The sequence below is a fragment of the Silurus meridionalis genome, chromosome 17, assembly GCF_014805685.1.
Source record: "Silurus meridionalis isolate SWU-2019-XX chromosome 17, ASM1480568v1, whole genome shotgun sequence".
Classification (NCBI taxonomy): domain Eukaryota; kingdom Metazoa; phylum Chordata; class Actinopteri; order Siluriformes; family Siluridae; genus Silurus; species Silurus meridionalis.
This window is the reverse complement of record NC_060900.1, coordinates 16,561,970-16,583,977: the sequence shown is the minus strand read 5'-3', so window position 1 is coordinate 16,583,977 and position 22,008 is coordinate 16,561,970. Positions and strand designations below refer to the sequence as shown.

Below are 22,008 nucleotides of genomic sequence, written 5' to 3'. Positions count from 1 at the left end.
CCAAAACATAACTTTTTTTTTTTGCATCTGGTCAGACCAAGCTTTTATTTTCATCAGGATGTCCTCGAGCAGTGGTGTCAAACTCAATCATAGACAGGGGGGAAAAATTCAATACTTGATCTAAGTAGAGCGCCAAAAACATTCAACATTTGATGAAGACCAAGACAGACAGGATATTTTTGCAGTTGAAATACAAAATAATATTTCTTTCCTAAATGTATTTTTGGGCCAGAAGTGGCTCAGGAGTCTTGTGTTTGACATGTCACTTCTAAAGCATTTATCACACATCTAACCATTCTGTGTTCCTTTTATCAGATACCTTTTAGTTTTTACTCGTTTACCTTTTTATCAGGTTACAAAAACCATTAAGCTGTCGTGCACTAAAAATGACTGACTGTAGTATAGTAATTGTGCTTTTTCATGCCTTCTCTGTACTATTCTTAGGAAAAGCACTGATAGGATTTCTAAGTTCATCAGTGGGGCTGCTAGATTAAAAATAATCTACCAACCAAAACTATTTTGGTGCCATTAGTGGGACTCTTGTATAAGCATTAATTAGGGACCAGAGATGGTTCACCATTTAAATTAGATGTGGTCATATAGCAGTGACTGTCAAGAAATAGATGAAGAAAAAGGATGCACAAATTTTGTTAAAACAAAATTACCTATATTGGTGCAACCATACTTTTTTTTTTTTTATAATAACCAAAAAGGCATAATAAAAGCAATACTTTTTATATAACTCACATTCTGTATAAAAAAAAATCAATACAAATGTATTGTCATTACATTAAAAGAAGTAGATATTAGAAGGTACACTGAAGTCATAGAAGGCCATCCTTTGCTGTACAAACAATGATGAAAATTGAACAAAAGTAAACATTTCTCAGGGAAGTCTTCATAGCTGCTAATCTTAACTGTACACAAACTAACAGATGTGACATGATGTAAACTGCATTACCGGACGAATAGCTTTCGCCAAAGGCTATCTAGGTTCAGGAATATCTAAAACTCAAATAGCTTCTGAATTGAAAGATGGTCAAACAAAATTGCTTGTGCTCAATCTAAAAAATATCTTGAATAGCAAAAATCCAAATAGTGTTGGAACTGTTCCTATGAAATATGGATCTCTCCAATTTCCCTTGGTGGCACGGTTTTATATTTACTACAGGTACATCATGAGGATAAGTATTCATAGATCAATTCCCATTGTCCATTGTTGGCTTAAAGGTCTAGGTCATCTCCATCTCCATGCCCGAGGATGACTTCAAGGGGACAGAGTCAAAGCCATCTGATGATCTCTGCAAATAAACAAGGCCATCTAAATGTAACACTACATTAACACAATTATAAAAAGTATATTAATTGTACATTTTAACATCGGAGTATTTGCATTTGCAGTTGTCCATTGATCCAAAAGTATTTTCAAGTTATATTAGAATTATTAGAACTATATTTGTAATTACCTTATGAAAAATGAGGAATCTATAACTTACTCAATCATTGAAAATTCCTGTCAAATCATTATTATTTAGTCTGTACTATAGTGACCGTAGAAGAACATTTTACCTCTCTGGGGAAAGCTTTAATTTTGGAGAAAAATGATTTTTTGGTGAGGTAGATAAGGTCATCCTCTGCATCCTCTCCCTCCATAATGGCACAACTGTCGGCAGCAGGAAGATCACAATCTTTCGATTCTGCATTCATCAGCTTTGAGTACTTATACTCCAGCCTGTGGATTGGATATGTATATATACACACATTTACACACAACATTTAAATTAGTAAGCAACTGGCTTTCCAATTATAGGTGAATGTGTTTAATAAGGTAGCAGTCAGGACTCTGTGTAGGTCACTGGTGTTCTTCTATAGCAACCTCGACATAGCTTTAGTCTTTAGTTCCAATGTAGGAAAATCTTAATGCTATAGTATACAAAACCAATCTATATAACTTTGTGCCTAAAACATTTTGGCAACAGTGTGGGGAGACACACATATGAGTGTGACAGTCAGGTGTAAGTGTATCTATTAGATTGTTTTCACAGAACTGAGTAAGTAAGCAAACTCTTCCAAACATGCTTAAATCAAATGAAACCCAAGAGTCAATTTTTTCCAGAGCTAAAAAACAGAGCTATATTGAATAGAAAAGAGATACTTCGTGGTAAGCAACATTGTAAGATTGAAACATTCTCTGATGCAAGCACTCACTTGCGTGTTCGTTTCCAGAAGTAACAGCTGATGGTGATGAGCAGTAAAGCTGCCACAGATCCAACAGAAACACCGAATTTGAGCCAGAAGTCCAAAGTGACACAAGCACTAACCTGCGGAGCTGGCAGAGAAACTCCACCTGTACATTTCAGAGGCTGCTGCCACACATAGGTAGTCCTCTGACAACACACACACACACACACACACACACAATGATTTAAAGCCTGGCTCTCAAAAATCTTGTTGGCATTTGGCATTTAGTGTAAAAAATTGATCCAAGTCTTATGATTCATTCATTAATTACTATTAATTTGTATACTATTTAAAAAGGTACCATCTTTCTATTTATATCCAAGGTACATTAGGAAAATAAAGCACAGTAATGACAGAAAACTTAAAAAATAAAATAATTTTAAAATAAAACAAATAAACAAAAATGCATGTAATAATAATTAAATAATAATAATAATAAAATCTTGCAAAAAGATTCTAACTTAAAACATACATTCCAAATATTTTGTGACATGTACCAGCATTTTGTAGCTGTTACTAAAGTTGTGCTGAGATCATGAAAAATCTAAATATTGTTTATCATTGTTCCAAAGTCAGGGAGGAGCATTTTCATGGGCTATATTATAAACGCAGTATTATAGGAATCTGGCAATTTAAACCAAAAAATAGTTAACCAGATACAATTTATGTAACATATGAAAAATAAATTAAACTCCTGTCTTCAAACTCTTAGATAAGGGTAGTTTTCTATCATATTCGAAGGATAAACATAAAATTTAATAACAACATTGGAAAGCTTGGACAAACAAATATCAACATTCTACATGCATTCAGATAGAAAAAAGTAGACTTGAAGTTTGAGAAAAAAAAGGCTGTAGATAAAATAATGTGTACAAAACAGGAACAGTACAGCTATACAATACATTATAATGCATTGATATACTTGGACATTAAAAAGTCAGCAAGGATTTTATTATGACTTACATCAGATAATATTAGCATTAAGTATGCAGGCATTAGCTACCTACATGAAATGTCTAAATGTGCTTAATGCGTATCGTTCAATGCTGAATTTTCCTGTGTAAACAGGAACTGAAGGCCATCTAGAGGACTCATACGATGCATTTGTATGTCTGTACAGAAACGTGTACTGCATTTTATTACTATTTAATGGAAATTTAAGGTCAAAATGTTATGAACCAATTTTAAAAAGTGATCATCGATATTTTGATGCATTCTAAAAAAAACATGTCTGATTTAAAAAGCATATATAATTAGAATGTCATTTTAATAAGCTCAAAATGTGGAGTTCATTACCATTTATTAGCTATTTAATTAGATTGCATAATAAGATCTGACCAAGCACTATTTAATTTAGAAGAATAATAAAGTTCAGTTTTTATTCAACTTGTGTTCACTTGCTTGTAATTGTCTGGACTTAAGAATGTAACTTTGAAATATAGGTCTTTTTTGAGCTGTAAATGCAAATACTTCCAAATGTCTTCATTGGAATGCCAAAACATTGCCACCTGGAAGTTTCTAGACCTTGCTCTAAGGCAGTAAATGAGCAAATGTTTTAGAGAATTAAACCTACCTGAATTCCACTGATACAGGCACTCACTATCTCTTTATAGTTTCTCTCAGAACAAAGAGAACAGGCATGCTGAGAACGCCACAGGAAGTGGAAGGAACAGCCATCACATGTTCCCTCTGTACAGTTACTGCAAAGAGATGTAGATGAGACAAAGCAGGAGAATTAAGAAGTAAAAGTAAACTCACAGTTCCTTGCTTTAACCAGAAGGTGTTGCTGTTCACAAGAATTTAGTTTATCAGCAGCAATTACACCACATTTGTGGATTACAGAAGATAGCACAATGGGCGCAACTGTTTTGTGTTCCTATGCTTGTAGCAGTTGGTCCAATGACTCAAAATGCGTGCATTTCATAACACTGCAGTGTACCTTGGTAAGGAAATCTGATTTATTGTCGTCACTGTGGGATCACATCTGAGTCTGATGGAGGTTGTTCTGCCATTTTTACATGCCTGTGTAGTTTCATGTGCCCTGAATACACAAAATGAATGACAGAAGATAAACAACAATTCTTTAGCTCAGTTCTTTAAACTGAACTGGTGCTCATCTTACCGATAGTAAAATATTATATCAGGCAGATCAGATCTTGAAGGAAAGGTACTCTCAGATGATGTAATGTGATCAAGTGTGGAGTCAGTGGTTATCCCTGTGTTTATAAAACACAAAATGAAAGCATCAGGCCATTATATATGTGTTCAAGCATAGAATTGTGTTTGTAAGTTTGTTTGTAACTCACCAATCAATGTGCTTCCAATAATAAAGGGTTGTGAAGACACCACACTCTGACCTCTGACTTCAGTAGGCACTATGATTGACTGGCAGATATAACCATTTACCTCCTTCCTGCTCTCGGTTACATTATCCACACAGGAAGCCAAAACACGGCCCTGAGAATTCATAGATGGTGATTTAAAATGGTCAAAACCTCAAAAATCTGATAATGTACTTTGGTGTTTTTCACATGTACAAATGTGCAAAAGACACATTTGTCAATTTTCCAAAACAATCAGCACTTCCACACACAAGATAAAAACCGAAGAGTGGTATATCAAAAAAAAAAAAAAATTTAATTATGTATGTGATTTAAACATCATAAAGGCAAACATAAGAAAAGTAGGTAAAATGGTATAAAGAAAAATCTACCCACAAAAATGTCATACAAGGATTCTAGCTAATACTAGCAATAAAAAATTGTTTTTATTTATTACACTATTGTAAATTTTAAATGATTTTTTTAAATCCTAAATAGATTTAATATCTTACTCGTATCTAACTATGAAAAATGTGAGCTGTTACTAGCAGTTAATTAGCCAGTTATCTTTTCAAAATGCAGCATTATGTAAGGTTCTTTCCTAGGTGTATAACTGATGATAAAATAATCATAGGTCAGTTTTAGTAAGACATGCAGCAACTAAAAAATAAATAAATAAATAAAATATCCTACTACCAAACAATAATACTTAAGATTATATTCCATACATACATGCTGTAAAATCATGTGTTATAGTTAACAGCTGTAAAAACACATTGTTACAGCAAGTTAACGATCACCTAAACTTTAAATTTACCTTTGTGCCACACAGACCCACACTAAAATGATGCACATAACGAAGGCCTTTGCTGGTGAAGCGAGGGCTGCTCTGAAAGTGAGTGATATTGGCCAGTGGAGAGAAATCATAGTGCAGAGTTTCTTTTTTATACTGCATAGCCAAAGTACAGTCACTCACGCAGGCTGAACGGGCCTAGAAATAGGATGAAACAATAGTCAAATAAAATATCATAATATCAATACTTTTGTGAATACTGACCAACAATCAACATTTCAGCAATGTGCTATACATTTTATGTCTGTTGTAATCAAATTTAGCACATAGTACCAACACTTCTTCACTGCAATTGAAAATAAAGTGATAGAAAAAGCGTTTATCAGTGTTTACATCATTGCTTTTGGTATTTGGTCCACATGGGATGCAGGCTTCGACTCCCAGAGGCTGCTCAGGCCTTATAATGGTGTTTGGTGGACAACTCTTGCATACTCCAGTGCCTTTTAACATGTAGTGTCCCGGAGGACAGGGGACGCAGTCTTTCTCAGAGGAGTGTAGTGCACATTGTCGACACTGAGAGGCCACTCCACCAATCACATTAGTAATGTGAATAGAGTAGATCTTAGCAAAGTCTGAGCTGTACTGCCTCTCCTGCAAACAGACAAATATTTATTATTCAAAAGTAATACTTTCCATTTAGGTTCCATTAAATGGCTCTATTATTTACATTAACAAATCATGAGCTTTAGCATTTAGACTCCACAGTTATACCACAGTGTTATCAAAAGTTCAATCTGATTAGTAGGACACATTGACACAGTTTCAAGGTTATATTAATGCACTTGTTCTAAATTGTTATCATTCTATAGTAACAACCCATTCACAAGAACATATTTAATAATAATATTTGTTGTTATTGACCGAGAGCACACAGAAGTTAAATCAGCAGTAGCATCGGTGGTGGTAATAAGTGCTTTATAAATTTCACTGCAGTGCAACACTGCAATCTGTCATGACTTCTAATAGCTGCTATAACATAAATGATAACAGATGCTAGCTCGGATCATATACTTTTCATAACACAACATTCAATGTACACAATTATTATTCATTTGTAATGCACAAATAAATAATGAAACAATGAACATGTACAATGTACATGTTACTTTTAATTGTGTTCATTAATACATAACAGATTGACACCTTCGAGGCATTACAACACTTCAGGACTTACTATAACAGGAAACTTATTAACTTCAGCTTATATATCATGCCAATTGGCAAATTTTTGTGTAGAATGAATTGATGTATGAAAGTATATGTACACATATTGAGCAATCTTTACAATCTCATATGTAACTTGTTACAAATATACATATTTTAATAAAAATTATCTGTATTCTCTTTTGCTGCTCTTACCACATGGTTAGCCTCTGAGCGTTGAAAGCTCCAGGTAAAGCCCACAGTCAGATTGCTCTTAATAAGGTAAGAATAAGACTGTTTCCCAGTGGTGCCTTTCCAGGTCTCCACCACACGACTGTTCCATTCATTCAAACCCTGTGACCACACATACACACAAGGCATTTCAACTGCATTTCTATTTGCATTACTTAACAAGAAAAGTGATGGCAAAGGTGGAATAGTCCCTGACTTGAAGTAAGCCGGTCAAGTATTAGTTAAACAAATATACGTAGATAAGTATGTAACACAAAATGCTTAGTGGAATATTTTGAAAATAATTGTGCTTTACCCTTGTATGACTTGTATAAAAAAAAGTTTGTTCTTACAGTCATGAAGTGAAGGGCACAGTCAGCTGTGCACTTGGTCTCAAAGACAAATGTGATTCTAGAAAGTTCTGCACTCTCACTATCTTTATGCATGGAGTTGGGCAATCTGAGCAAGACAGAGATATGAAAAATATGAAGATAAGGAACTTTCACCTTTGCAGAAGAAAACTTCATACATGAGCAGTTAACACTGCTTAGGTAATGTCCATAGATTATACATGTTAATTTAATACATGTGGAATATTAGAAAGGAATTTGTATGTTCCATTTCTTACCTATAACCAGGGACAGTGAGTGTTAGCAGCATGAAGTCTGAATCCAAATCTCCAGGTGTGGTGTAAATGTACTCACCAGCTACTTCCCATCCTGATGCCACAAAGCACAATTTTAATAACAATACAGCAAAAACAACTGGTAAAATATAAAGACAATTCTCTGCATCCCAAACTGAAATTGATCATATAATATTTATCTAATATAATAATATAATTTGAATTATATTTTTCAGAATTAGATAGTAGCATGTGAGCTGATTTAAATAAATGTCTTTTTTTTAATTCAACTGTCTGCCTATTTAATTATTACTGGTACATTTCTCCCTTCATTGTTTAATCACTGACTGACTATGGCTACAAGGCTTTTGTTAATAAATCTAATAGTGTTTAATTCACAGACTGTGAGGGTCAATTAATTGCAAACAACATGTTTTTGGTCCAGATGTACACCATAAGGCTTTGTTTACCTGTGCTCCTCTGAGTGCCACTAAACTCTCGTCTGTAGACTGAACTGTTCATGTTGCTGGGCATCCGGTTCCACCACTTATACTCAAACCCCACCACTGGCTCGGTTCCAACAGGACACTTCGAACATGCTGGAAACAACAGAATCTTAATCTGTGTACATTAGGTCGATTTCTTTCATTCTATTCTATCGGTTTAACTTCCACTTAAAAATGTAATTTACAATTGAGGCATGTGGTGTACTGTTTGTGTACTGCACCTGTTCCATTGGAATAGGAGCCTTGTGGACAAGGTTGGCAAACAGAAGAATTGTCAGTGAAGAATCCAGGATTACATGGAGGACAGGTCTGCAACTCCCCTGAGGCTGGAAGTTTCACCGCTCCCTCTACATTCTCTATGCAGATCTTTGGTTCAATCCATTTATACATCAACTGTGTCTATTATAATACAAGGAGAGAAAAGTACATGAAAAGAAACAAGATTACATTTGAATGTACAATACAATGTACAACCAAGTGCAGAGTTGTAAAGCAGTGGATTGTATGAAGTAATGTATTTTATACCATCTATACCATATATATAATGTAGAGCACCTCACTGAATGAGTAAAGGTTCTTTATTAGCCATGTAAAGACTTTACTTGGAATGGTTGAATATTTAACATTGGATTTGTTATAGGACAAAATGTCTCATATGATTTTGTCTTTCAACGATACCTGTCCTTTGGAATCACAAGGAGTGTGAGTGTAAAAGTAATCAGTAGATTTGCAGGGTGTCCTCTTCTGACATGTTCCTGACCCAATCCCTAGATGCATAGGAAAAAGCCAGCACACACATACATCACACATTTAGATCTAGTGATAGCACACACACAGACACACACACACACACACACACACACACACACACACACACACACAGCAGCTAACTAGGCACAATCGTTAGCTACTTTGCTAAAGACATTCTTATCTGTTTCTCAATTATATGAAAGGGAAGTAATAAAAACATTTGCATTTTGGGTTAACAACATCTAGTCATGGGAATATCACTTGTATGTAAGTATGTTAAACATTAAAACAACACATACCTGAATATTTATCTTCGTCACACTGCTGGCATGCTAAAGCACCCTTATTGGAGTAGGTGTTAACTGGACAGGGGGTGCAGTGGGCAGCCCCAGGTTTAGCACTGTATGTGCCAGGCTTACAGTGGAAACATTCGGATGTGTACGCAACCCCTGTGGTAAATAGATCAAGTGTTGGAAAGATGCAAATCTATTGATTTATTTACACTTAAGAAGGTTTAACACTGAAGAAGGCAGAAAATGAATACTGACTATTTTAAATTGAATTGACTGAAATTTCATTGAGAAATATAATAAAACCAGCAGCGTTTTCAGATTGACAGTGTTTTGATTAAACATTATCTGCATATAGACCATTTTTATTATCAATGTCAGATTTTGCACATTTTGGGGCAAATGAGATTACGATGATGATGATGAGGATGATGATGATAAATTGAGTATAAACCTGAGATAATGATGTCCTTCAGCAGAACTGGTTTAACAGCCCTGCCAGATAGAGAGAACCCAGTTGTTCTCCAGTATAGAACATTGTTCCCCTTATTCAATTTGACCTTTTGTTAGAGAACACAGGACAAAATCAGCATCAGCTTCAAAATTAAAGGTGTGAAAAGTGAAAGATGTGCCTTACAATCACACTTACAAAGTGATACTCCCAGTCATTCTCAGAAACCTTCATCCATCTACTCTGAGAATCAGTAGACTGGCACTGGTCATTCTGAACCTGTAAACCCATACAAATAAGACACAGATAGAAAAAAAAACAACCAGAGTATGTTAATAAACAAAGCATTATACACTATAAGGCCAAAAGTATGTGCACTACCAGCCATCAAACCCTTATGAGTTTCTTATTATTATCCATTTCCAAAATCATGGGCATTAACATAGAATTTGCCTCCTCTTTCTGCTACTACACCATGAAATCACAAGCTTTGGAGCATATCTTTGGGGATTTGTGCTCATTTAGCCACAAGACCATTAGTGAAGTCAGGCAATGAAATTGAGTATATAGTCTTGGAATGCAGTAGGTGTTGTAGTTTATCTCAAAGAGTTTAAGGTTACACAGTTACACTGCCATTAAAAGCAAAATGATTCTCAGCAATCACAAATATAAGAATAAGAGTCAGTTTACACAAGTCTTAAAAAATGCTGAAAATTAACAATACACTGCCAAAGTCCAAGAGACAAAAATGGCCTTAAAGGTCTGGGATGCAATGCAGTTGATAATGGCTGGCTACATTTGACATTTGTACATAGAACAATACTTACATAGAATTCAAAGAAGATGCTATTATCAGGATATATGTACTGGAAAGTAACTGAGCCAGGTTGTTTGAGATTTACAGCATATGACAGTGTGGAGCTGCACTCGTCTGTGTTAGAGGATATGTGGTCCCCTTTAGGAGTCCAAGTAGAACTGGACCACAAAAAAACCCACACAAACAAAAAGTAAATAAAAACAATTCAGGAGCACAGACAAGTATTACTGAACGTTTTCAAGTGTAGCACTACAACAAGTTAATCACAGCATGACTGTTGTCATTTTGTAAATAAAATCTCTAATTCAAATTATAGTTTTATATTACTTTACATATTGTTATCATTTTCACATTCAAATCTATTTCGCAGGGACTTGTTTGGAGGATGCTTTATATGACAAATTCAGAGAACATGACATTATTTAGCACAGAAAAACATGTAATCAAAGCTTTGTGTAAGGTGATGTTTATTTAACGTTAATAGAATGAGTCTCAGGTGTCCATGCTTTTAAAAGGTCAGTAAGCTATCCACCACTGGAGAGCTTTTAGGGCAGAGGGGTTTGTGGTAATGTGATTGAGTTGGGCTTTTTTTCGTATTAAATTAAAAACTTAAGGCTTTTAAGGCAACAAATGCTTATAAATTGTTGGTGATCAGAATTTGTCCCATTGGTGTCACACACGATTAAATGTAACAGTTAATGTTTAATAAACAATGCACAATGTATTGTTTGGTAATAATGAATATTACAATCATTGGGAAATGGTTGTGGAAAAAGAGAAATGAAACACTTCATGACAAACTGCTATAGGAAAATAATCTAATTTGAGATGGCTACAGTATTGTGGATTCTTCTCTTAAAACAGCATACTTCACTTATGTTTTATTCTTTATTTATTTGCTATAATATTTGAATATAATATATGAAATAAGCAATACCTTTTGATACCTTCTACTGTGCTTGTTAGCATATCATTTAAAAAGATTAAAGACCACTAATAATAATAGTAATAATCACTATACATGCATGGAAAACAACACTAAAAAGTAATTATTGATCTACAATAGATCTTCTTCTTCTTTCGGCTGCACCCTTTAGGGGTTGCCACAGCGGATCATCCTTCATCTACATCTACGTCCTCTACATCTGCCTCTTTTAACCCAACTACCTGCATGTCTTCCCTCATCATATCTATAAACCTCCTCTTTGGACTTTCTCTTTTCCTTCCTCCTGGTGGCTTCATCCTCAGCATTCTCCTACATCTCAACATCTTCAGCTCTGCTACCTCCAGCTCCACCTCCTGTCTTTTACTCAATGCCACTGTCTCTAAACCATACAACATAGCAGGTCTCACCATAGTCCTATAAACTTTCCCTTTCACTCTTGCAAATGATCTACAATAGATACAACTTGAGAAAATCCCCATTTCAGCTACTCACTTTTTGCAGTTAGTGTAGAGGTTTCCTATATCCATATTGATGCCATGGCTGATAAAGCCAGCAGGTAAGGTGTCCCACTCATCAAAGGCCACTCCTGTACCAAGGGAGTAGGTCCCTGCTGCACACTTCTGACACTCCTGTGTCTTCATGTCCAGGTATTCACCTTCCTTACAGGAAAATGCTGTAAACAAGTAATAATAGTTTGTGTGGTTTCAGTATATTCAGTATATACAAAGGTGTGAAAAAGTGTTTGCCCCCTTCCTGGTTTCTTATTTGTTTGCATGTTGATCACACTTTAATGTTTTAGATCATCAAACTAATTTAAATATTAGTAAAAGATAACACAAGTGAACATAACATGCAGTTTTTAAATGAAGGTTTTTAATTGACGGAAAACAAAATCCAAAACTACATGGCCCTGTGTAAAAAAAGTGTTTGCCCCTAAACATAACTGTTTGGGCCACCCTTAGCAGCAACAACTGCAATCAAGTGTTTGCGATACCTTGCAATGCGTCTGTTACAGCACTGTGGAGGAATTTTGGTCCACTCATATGTGCCTAATTGTTGTAATTCAGTCACATTGGAGGGTTTTCGAGCGTGAACCGCCTTTTTAAGGTCATGCCACAGCATCTCAATTGGATTCAGGTCAGGACTTTGACTAGGCCACTCCAAAGTCTTCATTTTTATTTATTTATTAGCTTCAGCTTGAGGTCACAAACAGATGGCCGGACATTCTCCTTCAGGATTTTTTGGTAAACAGCAGAATTCATGGTTCCATTTATCACAGCAAGTCTTCCAGGTCCTGAACCAGCAAAAAAGCCCCAGACCATCACACTATGACCACCATATTTTACTGTTGGTATGATGTTCTTTTTCTAAAATACGGTGTTACTTTTACACCAGACGTAATGGGACACACCTTCCAAAGAGTTCAACTTTTGTCTTGTCAGTCCACAGAGTATTTACCCAAAAGTCTTTGGGATCATAAAGATGTTTTCTGGCAAAACTGAGACGAGCCTTTATGTACTTTTTGCTCATGTTGTTTTTGTCTTGGAACTCTGCCATGCAGACCATTTTTGCCCAGTTTCTTTCTTATGGTGGAGTCCTGAACACTGACCTTAACTGAGGCAAGTGAGGATTCCAGTTCTTTGGATGATGTTGTTGTGAGGTCTTTTGTGAGCTCTTGGATGAGTCGTCCCTATGCTCTTAAGGTAATTTTGGTCGGCCGGCCACTCCTGGAAAGATTCTCCACTGTTGCATGTTTTTGGCATTTGTGAATAATGTCTCTCACTGTGGTTCACTGGAGTCCCAAAGCTTTAGAAATGGCTTTATAACCTTTTTCAGACTGAAAGATCTTAATTACTTTCTTTCTTGTTTGTTTCTGAATTTCTTTGGATCTCTGCATGATGTCTAGATTTTGAGGATCTTTTGGTCTACTTCACTTTGTCAGGCAGGTCCTATTTAAAAGATTTCTTGATTGCAAACCAGTGTGGCATTGATCAGGCCTGGGAGTGGCTAGAGAAATTGAACTCAGGTGTGATAAACCACAGTTTTAACAGGAGGGGCAAACACTTTTTCACACAGGGCCATGCAGTTTTGGATTTTGTTTTCTCTCAATAAAAAAAACCTTTAATTAAAAACAGCATCTTGTGTTCACTTGTTATATTTTACTAGTATTTAAATTAGTTTGATGATCTAAAACATTAAAGTGATAAACATGCAAAAAATTAAGACATACTACTGTATTTTCATGAGCTACATGTTAAACTGTTAAACAAAAAAATAACCTCAAAGGTTTTTTAGGATTTCTTTAAAACCCATTCTAATATTAAATCCTTCAGTTGTAGGATTCTTTATATTTCAACTTTTATGCATTAAGATGTTTAGTTTGAATGGTAATTATCGTATGGCACATGAATACTGGAACAAAACACTGTAAAGCCTTATACTCACTGCAGTGCGTTCCTTTAACCGGGTCAGGAAAGCCTGTGCATGTGTCAGGCTTGTTGGGTATTGCCACTCTCCATCTGGACCCCAGAACATCACAGTCTGTGTACTCAAAGTGGTAATCTGACTGCGATAACACCACAAAAACACATGCCCTTTTATTATAGGATGATGAGATGAATGCAAATGGAAAAGAAAGGCAAGTGGTGTGCTACATTTAGGCTGTATCTGAAACAAAACTAATTTATTGTGTCAGTCAACTAAGGTAGACATGCAGGTGTCATTACTGTCATTGGCAATGTTTCTTTTACTTCTTACAGTGAAAATCTGTATTTGATCATTTACAGGTGATGACTGGTAAACCATTGTCTGTGGCTCTCAGATACATCCCTGCATGTTTAATTATTCAACCCCCTTTTTAAATACAGGGTCGGATCAATATTTACACAGGCATCTGCCGCACCCTTTTGACAACCACCTTCGACTAGGATGTTTAATTCCCAGTCCCTACAAGCTGCTTAACAGGAATATTTACTCACCACATTGGTGAGGGAGACACTGATAAAGCAGATTCTTAAACAAACGTGCTATTCTATTCCACGTAAATATAAATATTTGCAAACACTATTAACTAGTTACTTCAAAATAACCTTCTTGGGTTTTAATAGAGTGCTTCATTAGATGCATGTTGTCCACTCCTCAGAACATTTACACAAGTCTTTGAGTAACAGTGGGGCAGCTTATCAACATGCACTTATCCAAAGCCGACAGAATTCCACCTGGTTTAAGACTAGACCACAAAAACCAAGCACAGAACATTCAAGCACCCCATGTGAAGCAGAACTAGATTAATAGTTAACAAAATAGAAGAGGCACAGGAAAAACGTTTCTTCATGGAAAATGTTTCTAATTAGTGATGCTACATTAGTTCTGCATGATAACACAGAAGAAACAAACTATAAATACACATATTAAAAAGAAAGGAAAAAAAGAGGCATTTAATTTTATCAGTCAGGCTTAAAGTCTTGTGTATAGCACTAATCCTGGCATCCATATTATTCTGATAAATCCAAGGCAACAGGACAGAGTGACCCATGTTTCTATGGTGTTTCTGCCTACAATGTCTCCTCTCCTGGGCCAAATGCAAGGTCTTTTAACCTTCGTGAAAGTACAGGGGGAATAACATAATAAATGCATCAAACTGCACTGTGCTGTGCTTGTCATGTAGAGCCAGTTAAAAATGCTAAAGATACAACACCTTTATTTTAACAGGACTTTTAAACCATGATCTGACTGTTTCTCGGTAACCAGATGTCAATTTCGCACAGGTTCATACGAAACCTTTATTCTTATCATCTTCTGATAAGATTCACAGACTGCCAGTTTTCACACTGCTCATGCACACCAAGTTTAACTTAGTTAAGCTCAGTTATGGCTGCTCAGGGGGAAATGCAAGTTGAAATTAGTTTTGCATTTGCTCTTTGATGCATAATTGTTCCAATCATGAACATACATACATTTTTTGTTCTTTCGTATTGCTGGGATTCTAATAAATATATATATATTTTTATCTTCCATATGATATTCAAACTCTCTTTGCACTGTAGTGTGCAATCATATGATCAACTCACTAATTCTAAGTAAACACCAGTTGAAGAAACTAAAGCACATAAACATGAGAAAAGAAGGCAAAATGCTCATGCTGTCCAATGCTGTGAAATCATCTATTTATCATATTCACAGACATTATGTCCAGTTAATATGGTATATTATAAATGTTTTAGTCATGTAATTATGTAGGTGCCTGTATAAATAGCCCTGGTATACACAGTATGTCTCTGCATCAAGCAGAAGAAATTCAACTAACAGGGCCAGAGAGAGAACTCTTCAGTAAAGACTCTTCAGTGTTATTCTAGAAACAGATTTGAGTCTGCATCCTTAACTCAAAATGTGCTTTTTTTTGTCCATATTCATAGTACTGGTAGAGCAACAGCAGATCATTTATTCATGCAATTAGGAAACAAGAAAATGGCACGTTGAATATCCAGCACATTTGCAGCTGCTCCCATGATTTTTTAACATACATATACACAGACACACACACACACACACACACATATATATATATATATATATATATATATATATATATATATATATATATATATATATATATATATATATACAGGACAGGACATACAGATAAGATCCTAATAAACAAATCAATACTATAATAGGTCCCACAGCGCAGATGTGGCATTGTCTAGGATCATTTAAAGTTCAAATCTTATCAAGTTCATGGCACGTGGCAAGAAAACACATGCAACCAGCATTATATAAATGGACAGCAGAACAAGCAAAGATAAAAAATATAATGAACCATTTGCCATTCGTATAATTTTTAGCTTCACAAAGTTGAATAAAGGAATCATTAAGGGTTTGTAGAGAGGTTCTTAGTTCAAAGAAGCCCATTAATGAAAGGAAAACAGTCAATTGTAGGATTTGACCTTTACATATTCTTTTCTTTTTTTTTTTCTAAATGGACAACTAAAGTACCTGCAAGGTTCTGGATCAAACTTTTTATTGTAAGAATGTAAATGAGACAAGCTTTTTGGTCTTTCATGAGCCTAATGATGCATCCTTACAATAAAAAACCTTTAGATGTAGAAATATTTTAAACACTGTAATCGGGGTGAATTTAATAGATGACAGTTAGGATAGTTCAGTTTCACTTTACATTTTATTGTTTATAAAAGAAGGGTTAAGAAGTGAACAGGACAGTTTGGTCGGAAATAAGAACAGATCTGATTTGCACTTTTGTTTAAATAAAATAAAAACACATCCTATCATTATTAAACTATCAGATTCTGTAGCTACAGAGAAAGAAGACATCAAGCAAAGATATTATGATTTAAAGTTTATTGATGTCTTGATGTCTTCTTTCTCTAAAATTTTCTGGTTAGTTTTCACAGACAGAATCTTATAGTTTAATAATGATAGGATGTGTTTTCATTTTAAAGGTTGTGCTCCGTTTATATAAGTTTGTAACTAAGAATTACTCAGTGAAATCTTTAAAAAATAATAAATACAGTAAAAAGTTGACTGTGACTTGTAGCTGTGATGTGGTGTTCTTACCTCCTTGCAGCTGGGCAGCTCCCTCGCTTCCAGCGCGTCTAATAAGAGGAGTGTTAGAAATACTGCCGAAGCGGACAAACTGCACCGGGAAATAAGTGTCAATTGTAAATGACTCAGTAACATCATTGCAAAATATGCACATAAATAAGCAGAAATGGCTTGTGTGTGAATCCGATAAGCTTGTGAGTGAGGCGTCCTGTCAGTCTGTCACCGTGACAGCTGTTAGTTTGACTGCGGTGCGGCTGCCGCGCGCTCTTTATTTGCGCTCCGGGACTCCAAGATGTGACTCCCTGCTGCTGCTGGACCCTGTGCTCACTTCACTCCACTTCACTTCCTAGACTAATCCCCAAAAACCACACAGACACCGAATTTAACTGCAGATATGAACAACCTGGAAAGGTTTGGGATTTTACCGCAATTATTTCCAGACACAGATAAATATAATTAATTGTTCCTGTTTGCATGCTGTTTTTTTTAGCAACTATTTAAAGTAAAGAAAACAACAGAATAAACAAACATACCAAAAAAAAAAAAACACATATTGATATGCGCTTAATGACAACTTAAATAACAAAAGTAGTCCCAATTCATGCAATTCAATCAGCCAGTCATGTAGCAGCAGCTTAGTGCATACAGGAAACAGTAATTACTCTTTGAGTGACTAACAATTTAAAAAATATATTGCTATTTCCTATATACAAGCACATTTTCTGTTGATTTATTCACCATTCCTGATCATAAAACAGTGTGTTTAGTACCCAGATTAGCATTGAGTTATTATTGCCCAGTGTTTAGCAGATGGAACTGCAACTGGTAATAGTAAGAAAATAGTAATAGTGGCCCACTAGGAAAAGAAGCAGCTGCCCCATGGACATGTTAAAGACAAATTTAACAAAACATTTACCCAGTGAAAGTCATTGTTTTATATCATATAATCATAAGACTAATATAGTGAACTAAAGTTTGTCTAGGATGTACAGAACCACTTCTTTAGTGAAATATATTTAAAAAAGAAATGGTATTATCCATTTAATCAGAAATGTGTGCACAAGAGTGACCTTGTTTTTTATGCAAAGTCTGTGGGGGAAAAAAAATAAGGAAAAAAGTCTCCATTTTTTATGCAGATTTAGAAATAAAGTTGGACTGGGTGTCTTGCAGAAACCTGTTCAGTTTTACATACAAAATAATTGCTCAAAACTGCACAATATCTGCTCAAAATTCGCTGTTAGCTTGTTTACTAGATGGCTGTATACCCCGAAAATACTCTAGTGCCACAAAGATTTAAAAAGTATTTCTAAATGTCATTCTCCTCACCAATAGCTATACACACTAGACATTGTTCTTTTTTCCGTCTTCAGTACTTTCGATTAAACTATGATAACTGTGGCCTCCAATTCCACTTCATGACTGACAGGCGTGGAACCTGATGGTGTTGTAGATCATATGAAACTGTTTCTTGTTATAAACAATAAATGCACTGACTGGTGGGCCCTTGGACCACCAGTATAAAAATGGTGAGTGATAAATGTAGAAAAAAGAGAAACCGTTCGAAAAGACTAATAAGATATAAATAGTAATTTAATGTATTTAGTCAATCTGTAAAAATGGAAAAACTAAGAATTGGTCTGTTAAAATTCAAAACCTCATAGACTACTACATTCATTTTTTTCTGAGTTATAGAAAATTTAGTAAGAATCTAAACAAGCACTATGTGTTACTATTTTACAGTAACCAGATTACTGCTGTTTCAGGCTGTATTACTCAAATACAAATCAAATATATACATGTAAATCATACAAATACAGGGAGGACAGAATTATCTTGGATAAAGCAAGATATTGTTAAGAGTACTTTATTAATCCCAACGGGAAATTGTATTTTTCCACATATCCTAGCTTGTCAGAAAGTTGAGACCAGAGCGCAGGATCAGCCATGGTATGGTTGGTAAACTTGTTCAATCCCCCAAACGTGGCAGCTTGGTGGTGCTGGGGCTTGAATCCCTGACCTTATGATAAAAACAATCAGTATGATGTGGTTATATTAATATATAGATCTGTATCTGTATTATTCAGTATAGCAACAGGATGCTTCTAAATAATGTGACATTAACGCAGGCCACCACACAGCGGCGCTGCTGAGAAGAGTTGTTGATTTTATGTTCTTTTTTTTGTTGTTAGTTTTTTTATGGTCTCGTAGCAACGGTTGAAAAGACAACAACGCCAAACTTTTTCGTTTTATTTGTGGAGAAGCATGTCCAACAGAACTGCAGCAATGCCTCGAGACCCGTATCCTTTCCCCAAATACGAGAATGGTCACACTTTTACCGGAAGTAAACCATGCCAGGTAACCTTTTTTTATTAGGTCTTAGTTTAACTGAACTGAATTGCGTTTTATAGACTGCTCTGGGGACAACTAATGTGCGTTTGTGATCATGTCTAGAAACTGCCCTTCACTAAGCCCACACACATCGCACAGCAAGAGGAGCCGTGGAGCCGTTTAAACGATAGTCTGACTTTATCCAGCATGAGGAGAAGTGTCCTGTTCTATAAAGTGGTGAGCAGGTCCGGATCCATGTTTAACACCACGCGGTGTTTGTACACAAATGGCTCACGCGTGCAACGTGTTCTTTTTGTTCAAGGCGCCTCAAGACAGCCTGGACCTCCATCTCAGCGCTGTGTATGATAATCACGTGGATTTCCTTCGTAATAAGAATGAAACTTTGCTCCAGAGAGAGACTGTGGTGGGAGATCGTGGGTGAGGATAATATACATTGAAAAATGGTGGTAGAGATATTAATTTTAGTATTTAAAACAAAAACATGCATTGTTTCATTCCAGGGTTAACAAAGAAGACGCACCAAAAGATGACGGTATGAAATTAAATGTGTGGGTAAACCCCCAGAAAGCTTCTATTTACAGCACAGAGGGAGCGATAGGTAAGAAACATTTTCATTTCACTGTGGGCTCAAAAATCTTAGACCAGGGCTTCCAAAACACCGGTCCGCATAGAAAGTATATGAACGTTTTATTTTTATTTCATTGCGGTTTACAGTCTGCAATGTTTTATTAAACTGTTTCAATGACAGCAGGTAATGAGTTCAAATCCCAACACCATCACCACCAAGCTGTAACCGCTGGGCCCCTGAGCAAGTCCCTTAATCAAATTGTATTTATAAAAAAAAAAAAAAAAGGATTGCAAGTCTGCTAAATGCCTTAAATGTTTCGGTCGCAGTTATTTTCTAAGCATCGATCATCTAAACTCCCACTGATTCTGCATTATGGTAGATTGAGGTGCATTTTCATTATATATCTAAACAATTAAGTCATAAACAATTTAGTCATCGGGATGTCACATGTCTATAAAAAAAAATGTCTTGAGTGAAACTGGTACGTGATGCTGTTGTATGGTGAGAGCTATCTATGTATGTCCAGCAGGTGGCAGTAATGTAATGTCTTGGCAAAATGTAGGGGAGCGCTGGGGTCAAAGAACGAATTACCGACGTCGCCATCTTGGTTTTAACAGTTTCATCTACTCGTTTGTTGTATTCCTGTAGGTAGAAACCCAGCATATAAACTAACCGTCTTAAAACCTTGCACGATTTTTCCCCTCCTTTTAGAGTCTCACCACATCGCTTCTACAAACCAAGGCTACTCCAGGAAACATGATGGTGGATTTTACTCAACTTGACGCCCAAAGCTGCAGCCTTTTTAATCCAACTCACACCAAATGAGTACTGGTACACAATGAAATAAAAAAATCGAATCAACTCCAGTGATCCAAAGAAATTACGTTCTTTTAATAGTCACTTTAATTTCGAAATGGATGTAATACACACGGGTAGTTCATTGTAGTTAGCGAATACATCCCTAAGTTTAGCCACAGCTAACTCCAGGGACACACACACACGCAAAGCTTTGGGAGTTTGCTGAAGATCAGAATCGCCTCTATACTCATAGACCAGACAGGAAAACATGGAGGAAACATCTCCAAAATCCCACCGGCGCTAGTATATCTGATCAATTCATCATTTCTAACCACAATCTCCATTGCGGTGCCCTGAAGCAGCTCAAATACACGCGCATCGCCACAGCGGGCTAACGAGGCTTTTCTTATCATTTCTGAATCCGTGCAGGGCAATGACACGGACCAGATCAAATAAGATCACGGTGTAGGTTTTTTAGGATAATTCTAATTAAAGACACATTCACTCTCTCACATTCACTCACACAAACAAACAAACACTCACCCGCACATTCACACAGCACAAGCACTCATCACACTCATCCAGCAGCTCTCATGCATTAAGGGTTCTCTTCCGGGTAAGCAGGTTTTATAGTGCACGGTGTAACTAGGGACACAAATAATAAACAGTGCCTCCTTGTGGTCATGATGGGGTATAAACGATATAATGACTGCTACTTTCTAGTTAGTTACTTTCTTTAGTACTATTACTGATTACAATAATATACTATATTATTGAAAATATATGGTTTTTGGTATGGTTTGAGTTTTTTTTGTTCATAAATCTTGTGACCAGGTGACTAGATTTGATCATGAATATAAGTCTTTCACAAAAGAAATTTAATTTGTTTATTAGTTTAGTGTTAGGTTTAGGGGTTTTAGTTGTTGTTGTTGACACGAAAACTATAATTGGGTGTTTCACTGCAAAGTTGAAAAGTGTTAAAATGGCATAATGTAATTTCCATTGTGTTTTTAAGTTGTGTATGATTAATACAATTAAACAAAATCTAATAAAATGCAAAGAAAAAAGTCATTTCATCCTTATAATGTCTGTTTATGAATAGGCCAAAGGAAATTATTCTTTATACTTTAACATTCCTTATCTTTGACTCATTGTCTATTTCTTTAAGTACATACTTCGTCATGATTTGAAGGGAAAGTTTATAGGACTGTGGTGAGACCTGCGATGTTGTATGATTTAGAGACAGTGGCATTGAGTAAAAGACAGGAGGTGGAGCTGGAGGTAGCAGAGCTGAAGATGTTGAGGTTTTCGTTGGGAGTGATGAGGATGGACAGCCCATGTAGGACGTTTTGGAGACAAGGTGAGGGAGGCAAGATTGAGATGGTTTGGACATGTGCAGAGGAGGGACATGGGTTATATCGGTAGACGAATGCTGAGGATGGAGCCGCCAGGAAGGAGAAAAGAGGAAGACCAAAGAGGAGGTTCATGGATGTGGTGAAGGAACACATGCAGGTAGTTGGTTTGAAAGAGACAGATGTAGAGGACAGGTTAGTTTGG

The 22,008-nt window shown here is 35.9% G+C and overlaps 2 protein-coding genes and 1 non-coding gene across 3 annotated transcripts; 1 reads left to right on the top strand and 2 right to left on the bottom strand.

The window, feature by feature from the left end:
* Positions 1-719: 719 nt before the first annotated feature.
* Positions 720-17,138, bottom strand: elapor1 (endosome-lysosome associated apoptosis and autophagy regulator 1). The gene is made up of 22 exons (XM_046871905.1): positions 16,749-17,138; positions 13,620-13,740; positions 11,667-11,847; positions 10,239-10,386; positions 9,610-9,690; positions 9,415-9,520; positions 8,970-9,119; positions 8,599-8,687; positions 8,142-8,319; positions 7,885-8,013; positions 7,418-7,508; positions 7,143-7,248; positions 6,775-6,912; positions 5,749-6,006; positions 5,380-5,553; positions 4,548-4,698; positions 4,364-4,457; positions 4,181-4,282; positions 3,815-3,941; positions 2,209-2,387; positions 1,570-1,732; positions 720-1,301 (listed from the first exon to the last, which is right to left on the bottom strand). The coding sequence occupies exons 1-22, from the start codon at positions 16,872-16,874 to the stop codon at positions 1,233-1,235; spliced, it is 2,961 nt and encodes a 986-aa protein (XP_046727861.1). The 5' UTR covers positions 16,875-17,138; the 3' UTR covers positions 720-1,232.
* A 1,741-nt stretch (positions 17,139-18,879) lies between these two features.
* Positions 18,880-20,514, top strand: cfap276 (cilia and flagella associated protein 276). The gene is made up of 5 exons (XM_046871906.1): positions 18,880-19,091; positions 19,188-19,301; positions 19,387-19,502; positions 19,586-19,683; positions 20,365-20,514. Exons 1-5 carry the CDS (start codon positions 18,999-19,001, stop codon positions 20,433-20,435), a joined length of 492 nt encoding a protein of 163 aa, XP_046727862.1. The 5' UTR covers positions 18,880-18,998; the 3' UTR covers positions 20,436-20,514.
* Positions 20,515-20,675: 161 nt separating this feature from the next.
* LOC124400566 lies at positions 20,676-21,056 on the bottom strand. Its single transcript, XR_006928425.1, has one exon. It is a non-coding gene; the product is annotated as a small Cajal body-specific RNA 2 (non-coding RNA).
* Between the last annotated feature and the right edge of the window lie 952 nt (positions 21,057-22,008).

Bases quoted from the DNA above. Each gene is read 5' to 3' on its own strand.
- elapor1 (XM_046871905.1), bottom strand. From the start codon at position 16,874: ATGATGTTACTGAGTCATTTACAATTGACACTTATTTCCCGGTGCAGT. The intron at 10,387-11,666 runs GTGAGTAGCTGA...TTTGTGGTCCAG, and splicing joins CTCTACACTAACTGCAAAAA to TTCTACTTGGACTCCTAAAG. The intron at 8,320-8,598 runs GTATCGTTGAAA...GTATTATAATAG, and splicing joins CTTGTGATTCCAAAGGACAG to ACACAGTTGATGTATAAATG.
- cfap276 (XM_046871906.1), top strand. From the start codon at position 18,999: ATGTCCAACAGAACTGCAGCAATGCCTCGAGACCCGTATCCTTTCCCC. The intron at 19,092-19,187 runs GTAACCTTTTTT...GATCATGTCTAG, and splicing joins CCGGAAGTAAACCATGCCAG to AAACTGCCCTTCACTAAGCC. The intron at 19,503-19,585 runs GTGAGGATAATA...GTTTCATTCCAG, and splicing joins ACTGTGGTGGGAGATCGTGG to GGTTAACAAAGAAGACGCAC.